Here is a 7,901-nt window from a genome sequence, read left to right on the forward strand (position 1 = left end):
AATTCAAAATAAGATAACACTCTACTACTAAAATTGTGGAAGTCAGATCTGTGGCCTGAGAACCTCTCGGGTACGGGCATACGTATGTCAACGCTAGGAGGGGATCGCACCTCATCCACTGACGTCTAGAGGGTTTGTACAGACCCTGACAAAGCTCAATCAATGCTTTGTGTTCACCCAGCACTCGATTGACATTGTCCACCGAAGTGGCAAGTTCACCCAGAGGACCAGAGCGTGCATCCATTTTGTTTTTAGGTCTGGCGTTCTGTAAAGATCGGTGTAACACAGAGAGGATCGGATTACCGGTGATCTGCAGTATCACTGGGAATACAGATATATACCAGATTATAGATGATGTGCAGTATCACCGATAATCCGATATACTAGCTAACTGTAACGATTGGCCATGCAGATCGTGGTCGTGACTGGAACCAGACTGGCAAATCCACGATCTCTGCATGGCAATCGTTTTGGTTAAACAAACTGGAAGATCACAATAGAAATACTGACGTCTGCACAACAGAATAGAATAATAAATGTGTTTATTTACAAGAATGCACATACACATACAACCAATGCATGCAATCGTACCAGGTGACCACTGTGACCCAATATCACCCTGACTAACTAACTAACTAACTAACTAATATATACAGTGAATATGCAAGGGCACAGGTCACACAATATATACAGTAACACAATATATACAAACACGTCTCAACACAATCAGCACACAGAAGAATCGTCAGACTAGCAAGGATCAAATACCGGGAAATCAGAATGGATCAGAAGTACAGAATCAGGAGGCAAGAGATTGGTCGAACAAGCAGGAGTCAAAATACCAGGAGCTCAGGATACAGGAACAGAGTTTCAGGAGTACAGGAAGGTTGGCCAGAGTCACAACCCTGCAAGGGATCAAGCAAAATGACCTAGCAATGTGCTGCTAGGAAGTCCGGCCTTAAATATGCAGCACATTGCTCAGGTGACTGACCAGAGTCTTTCACAGTTCCATCTGCTGGTGAGCCGAGGAATTTCACTGCTCCCAGCAATACGAGAGCCATCTGCTGGTCGACAGCTGAAGTCCACCTCAAGTTCTTTAGTGCTGCTACCAGCAGGATGACACAGACACAGATCATTACACTAACCTCTGGACACCTGAGTAGAGTGTAGTGTTTGGTGTAACTGTAACACTTAGAGGACTAAGCCTCAAAGCAGTAAGGAGTACTGCACGGATTCCTTCCGAAGGCCTGAACTCTCCTAGGAGGGAGGAGTCAGGCTGAGAGTAGGAAGGACTATCTGATAGTGACACTCAAGAGGAGGTGTCACTAACAGGACTGGGAACCGCCTCTAACAGTAAGGTCGGTTTTTGAGGTTGGACAAGCCAGGTCGTAAACACACAGACAGATAAAGTACAGATTCAGAAGGCAGATGCGGAGTCTAGTAAACAGGCAGGGTTCGGCAACAGGGTACCAGAAATATCGAGGTACAGAATCAGGAGGCAGATGCAGAGTCTTAGGGCGAGCCGGGGTTCGGCAACAGAGTATCAGAACGGCAAGGTACAAGATCAGAGTTCAGAAGGATAGTCAGGCAGGCAAAGGGTCATAACAGATAATCACAATCAAACTAGTACTTTAAGCTATCAACAGAATCTAGCTAAGTGTAGGATTACAGCTCCAGCTGGTCCCGGCACACTTTAGGATCTGACTAAGGTCTGAGTGCTACCACGTTGTGATCGCAACGCCAGACAACCAGCAACTGAACAGCCGGCAGTATATATACACAGGCATCTCTCCAGCACCTCCCTAAGTGCTGGACCAATGAGAAGAGGCCTAATCGTCAGCTGACCTTTTTCTGGCTGCCATATAGGCTCTGCCTCTCCGCGCACACGCGCGTCACTCTGAATCTAGAGGGACTATGAGTCCCAGCCACACCAGCACCGCTCTGCGGTGTCTCAGGGCCATGCGCGCTAACTGCCGCGTCAGACGCGGCGGTTTCTCCGCGCTCCGCCATGCCCTTGAGGGAAGCAGCCGCCTCACGCTGAGTAGAGGCGGCTGCTTTCCCGCGATGCCTCACAAAGGCATCACAAGATATTCATAATGCCCGTCTTGAGTGTTAAATGCTGTCTTCCACTCATCACCTTGACGTATCCTGATCAGATTGTAAGCACCCCTCAAATCCAGTTTAGAAAAAATTCTAGCACCTGACACCTGAGAAAAAAGATCATCAATAAGGGGTAGGGGATATTGATTTTTTTATGGTGATTTTGTTAAGTCCCCTATAATCGATACAGGGACGTAGACCCCCATCTTTTTTCTCCACAAAGAAGAATCCGGCTCCGGCTGCAGAAGTGGAAGGTCGAATAAACCCTTTTTCCAGATTCTCCTTTATGTACTCTTTCATAGAATTTTTTTCAGGGCCAGTCAGGTTATAAAGGTGACCTCGTGGGGGCATGGTACCGGGCAGTAAGTCAATTGGGCAGTCATATGGTTTGTGCGGAGGTAATTTGTCCGCTGACTGGGATGAAAATACATCACAAAATTCACGATATGGGAGTGGAATTTGGGCCTGTTGAACTCCCACGGTTAGCAGTGGTACACTCCTCAAACAGATTCCTTGACATTGAGGTGACCAGCCAATCAATTGTCCTGTGGTCCAGTCAATGTGAGGATTATGGACCTGTAACCAGGGCAAACCCAAAACTATCAGAGTAGAGGGCATCTTAAGTACATAAAACTGGATTTTTTTCTATGTGCATAGCCCCCACCTGCAATGTAACCTCAGGAGTGATCGAAATAGGATTTTTGATCTGTAAAGGTGTGAGCTGCAGTGGCGGAAATGTCTGGATCTGCATAAATAGTACCCATTTCATTAAAGAACCTTTTCACAGAGGTGAGAGCCACATGATCGGAATCAAAACCATAAGCCCAGGTTTGTGAATCACCTTGCAGCAAAGTTTTAATGAGATTAATCCTTTGTGCCTCAGTACCTGAAGATCTTGGCCTGACTTCAAAATATGACATGCATCGGTTTCTGAAATTACTAAAATCGGAACGTAATCCAGAAAACTTCTCAGGTAAAGGCATCTTAGGTTCGCTGACAGGTACAATAGGAGCAGTTGGAGGACCTGGCTGATTATTAACATTCATTTGAGCCAGGGTGTTAGTAATCTGTGTTAGCTGAGTTTGTTGTGTAGCTACTTGCTCTGTAAGATTATTACCTGCCGCTGCGAGTGTTAATATTTGATTTTGCAGGTCCTCCATATTTTATGGGCCTTGATAATATCACGCTGGTGCGTGACGAGATAACAGACACTGGTAATATACAACAACAGTAATATGGTCTAGACCGGTCACTACTTGTGCACAAGTAATCTTTCGAGGTACAGAATCGTCAGGCTTAATCGTAGTCAAAAACAGCAGGGTCAATAACGGGTATCAGATGTCAGTCGTGTTTGGATCAGACAGTAGCAAGGTCAGGGGTCAGGCCGGGTCGGTAACGTTAATCAGATGACTGCGGTACAGAAGGGTAAAACAGAGGCAAGGTTAGAAAACAGGCTAGAAGTCGGTACACAGATAAATCATACAATAGATGTTTAATTTACTAATATCAGGAGGATATTACCAATGAATTACAATTACAGCTATCAATACTCAAACCAACAATGACTGACTAACTAGAGTACATATATATGGTGAGTACCAACATATATAATGTAGCTCAAAGGTAGCTAGCTAGGCCAAGAACCAGCGAACTGATTAGTATCAAGGCCAGTGAGCAACTGAAGCTCCTGGCCTTGTATTCCTGGATGAAATTTCCTGCCTTCACTCCCTCAGATGACGTCAGCTGCCGACGTCACCTAGATCCGCCTCCTTGGCCTGTAAAGGCCACTCTGGCTCGTGTGCGTGCTTCTGTCTGATCAGCGCACGTGCGCGGCCTGACTATCTGCCGGAGGGACGCTGGGGATGCCCACAGCTGCGGATGGCGTAGCAGCCCGCACGGACGAGCGAATCCTGCTGGAGACGCCATGACGGACATCGCAGGACCCGATGTCATCAGGTAAGTTTGTTACACATCTTGTGTTTACAAATTAGTTGTTCTGCAGAGGCAGCCAGCTGACACAGCTGAGAGATCAAATTACACTAAGTGATTAGTCAAAGATGAGAGTGACTTTAAGCACCTATCTGTTGATTGTAATTAAGGCTATGACTAAGAGCTCATTTCTGTCTGGCACATGTTATCTATTCCTTGATGTTCTGCTTTTATCACTAAAGACGTTTTAAGTGCATCCTTGGTGGTCTTCTGTGAAGGAATGTTGGATATGAGTGTTGGCTGCTGGGACCTGGCTCCCCTCGGAAGGTATGGTGGCTGAGCGGTGTATGTACATATACATGTACTACCTTTTATACTTACCTGAGACTTCCTCCAGCCCCATGCAGGCCTTGGGCTCCATCACCGTCCTCCCCGGCCGCTCCATTCCTCCTCCGTCTCACCCGGTACATTTCCCAGCCGCCCTCCACTGCATCATACACAACTAATGCCAGTGAGGGCATGACAGGAGGATGGTGTGGAGCTGCAAGCTCCGGGCATAGTACATAGGCATGCTGCCAGCTAGTGTAGCATTGTGTAGTATGTGTAGTGTAGTATGGTATCACGCTGATGAGCTGTTGGTTAGTTACTGTAGTATATAGTAAGTAGAGATGGCCAAACACCAGATTTTGCGAACTTCCGCAAAAAATATGAGTTTGCGCGAACCGCCACAGACTTCAATGGGCAGGCGAATTTTAAAACATACAGGGACTATTTTTAAACGCAAAAGTGATGGAAAATTTGTTTTAAAGGGTCTAACACCTGGAGGGGGCCATGCCGGAGTGGGATACATGCCAAAGTCCCTCGGAAAATTGTGTATTTGACGCAGAGCAGGGTTATAAGCCCTGAAGGGCAGGAATCACATTACATTCCTAAACTGGAGGCATAAAGTGCTTTAAAACATCTTGTGTGTGTATACATGGATCAGGTAGTGTAAGTAGTGTACTGCACACTGACAGACCAAACTCACAGTTTAACGCACTGCTGCAAACAGCCCCAAAGGGTTGTCATTAGTTGACACTCTCAGGACATAAAATGTCAGTCCTCTTGGCAGCAATGTTTGTTTAGTGATGGCCGTAGCTGTACAGATACTTATCGACTGCTTTCTCCTGTTGTAGTAGGCGGTCAAACATGAGGAGCGTTGAATTCCAGCGAGTTGGGCTATTGCAAATCAAGCGTTTCACTGGCAAGTTTTTCTTCCGCTGAATATCAGACAAGCGTGCGATGGCCATGTAGGAACACCTGAAATGCCCACACACCTTCCTGGACTGCTTCAGGACCTCCTGTAAGCTTGGGAACTTAAACACAAATCGTTGGATTATAAGATTCAGCACATGTGCCATGCAGGGCATTTGTGTTAACCTGCCCAAACTCAAAGCCGACAAGCGATTGCTTCCATTGTCACACACCACTTTGCCGATCTCCAGTTGGTGCGGGGTCAGCCACTGATCCACCTGTTAGTTCAAAGCGGACAGGTGTGACTCTCAGCTTTGAAGCAAGACATGTCCAAAATGGCGTGACATCGTCGTACTTGGCATGTGGAGTAGGCCCTGGGGAGCTGGGGGTGTGCAGTTTGAGAGGCGAGCACAGCAATAGAGTAGGATTCAACTGAGGAGGAGGGCGACAGTGAAGAGGATGTAGGAGGAGGAGTCAGAGGAAAAGAAGAGTAGGTGGCAGCAGGCCTGCCTGCAAGCCGTGTGCGGTGTCACCAAGTCTGCTGCACAGCCACGTACTCCATGCTTGCCAGTGGTCAGCAGGTTTACCCAATGTGCCGTGTAAGTAATATACGTGCCCTGACCGTGCTTTGCATTACAGGCATCCGTGGTCAGATGGACCCTTGACCCAACGCTGTGTGCCAGATATGACACCACTTGACTTTCAACATCACTGTACAGTATGGGTATCACCTTTTTGTAAAAATAATTGTGGCCTGGTATCTTCCACTGCGGTATCCCAGTCGCCACAAATTTTCGGAAGGCCTCAGAGTCCACCAGCTGATATGGTAACAGCAGGCAGGCTAAAAGGTTCGCCAAGCCAGCTGTCAGACACCAGGCAAGGGGGTTACTGGCAGACATTGGCTTCTTCCACTCAAATATTTCTTTAACAGACACCTGGCTGTGGGCAGAGGAGCAGAAACTGCTCATGGTGAGAGGCGGAATGGAGGAGTGTGGCTATGAAGGTGCAAGGGAAGCAGTGGATAAAGCAGCTGAAGATGCAGCACCTGGAGGAGGAAGAGGAGGCGGAAGGGTGGTTTTGCATGTGTGTGCTGCTTTTCCCCATGTGCTCATCCCATTGGTGTTTGTGATGGGAGATCATGTGCCTTCATAAGGTAGTTGTCCTTAGGTGGGTGTTGCAGTTTCAACAACTCAGTTTTAATTGACAGAGATTACAGGTGGCATTGCTGTAATCTGAGGCAGAGACACAAAAAAAATCCACACTGGTTAGCTCTGGAATAACAGCATTCTGGTGGTGGCAGCAGCAGGTGTTGAAGGGCGTGTTGGCTGGCTGAACCTAGGTGGCGATACATGGTGTCAGACACTGCCACGAGCTGTTTGCAAAGAGCCCCCTTTGCTGCTTACAGCAACTTGTCTCCTCCTGCTCTCTGTCTCCCCCTCTGAACTGTACCCCCTGTTCATCTCATCTTCCGGGCTCCCACGTTGCATCCATGCCCACATCATCATCATCATCCATAGCTTCACTTGTGTCAGACACTTCCAAAGCTGCACCAACAACAGGTAGTTCATCATCGTCCTCACACCTTACGTCCTTGTGTGTAGTGACACCTAACTGAGACATATCAGGTGGTGTAACATCCTTAGCGCCTTCATCTTGTAACAATAAAGGTTGTGGATCAGTAAATTCTCCAACAGCTCAAGTGGAGCGGCTGTGGTGCTAGTAGTAGCAGTAGTGGCTGCCGGGTGAGTGGTAAGTAGTTGTGGGGTGCCCGAATCAGAGCAGGAGGAGGAAGATATGTCATGGTTCCGTGCAGAAGCTGAGGAAGATGAGGTGTTGCGCTGTGTTAACCAGTCAACTATGTCTTTAGAATTTTGGGGGGTGAGGGTAGATGCCCTCTGAACACTGTGCATTGGTAGAGGGCCACACGAAATCACACCAGCACAACCTCGAAAAGACCTACGGGGTGGCCTGCCTCTGCCTGTCATTTTTTCCATATTGAGGGTATGCAGTACTACTAACAATATTAAATACTGGTAGACAGTGTGTGTGATCACAAAGAGGCACACAATCAGTGTCAAATACACAGCAGCTGTGTGTGTGCATCACTGGGCTGTGTACTTTACCAAACATAGAGAGATATCCTATAATACGTTCAATCACATACTACAGTTGAAAGCTATGCACTGCTTTTGACAGACAGTGTGCTGGACTTGTAATAGATAGAACAGGATACTTTAGAACCACAAGGCCCAGCAAATGACTGTGGCCTGTATGCAGTGTGTCAGCCACACAGAGAGATATCCTATAGTAACTTCAATCACAAATACAGTTGCAAGCTATGCACTGCTAATGATAGACAACATGCTGGCTTGTAATAAAGACAGAAAAGGATACTGTAGATTAGAACTACAAGGCCCAGCAACTGCCTGTGGCCTGTATCCAGTGTCTCACACACAAAAAAAACCCACAACAGAACAATATTAGCCTTCAAAAGGGCTTTTGTTTTGGGGTGCTTTCAGCAAGAAATAATGGCCTAGCTAACTGTTTCTGCAGCAATCTCTCCCTTCCTCTAACTACAGCAGCAGCCGGCGGAGACTGAGAACACAGCCGGTGCAGATGCGTTTTTATGGGGGGGCGGG

At 47.2% G+C, this 7,901-nt stretch overlaps 1 protein-coding gene across 1 annotated transcript in view; it reads left to right on the plus strand.

Moving 5' to 3' along the window:
* The window catches only part of LOC137525343 (uncharacterized), a 440,546-nt gene that overhangs the window by 161,400 nt on the left and 271,245 nt on the right, over positions 1-7,901 (plus strand). The window contains 3 exon segments of the mRNA XM_068246397.1: positions 2,984-3,073; positions 3,252-3,314; positions 3,921-4,056. Coding sequence (XP_068102498.1) covers positions 2,984-3,073; positions 3,252-3,314; positions 3,921-4,056 — 289 coding nt within the window.

This window comes from Hyperolius riggenbachi, chromosome 7 (assembly GCF_040937935.1).
Source record: "Hyperolius riggenbachi isolate aHypRig1 chromosome 7, aHypRig1.pri, whole genome shotgun sequence".
Taxonomy (NCBI): domain Eukaryota; kingdom Metazoa; phylum Chordata; class Amphibia; order Anura; family Hyperoliidae; genus Hyperolius; species Hyperolius riggenbachi.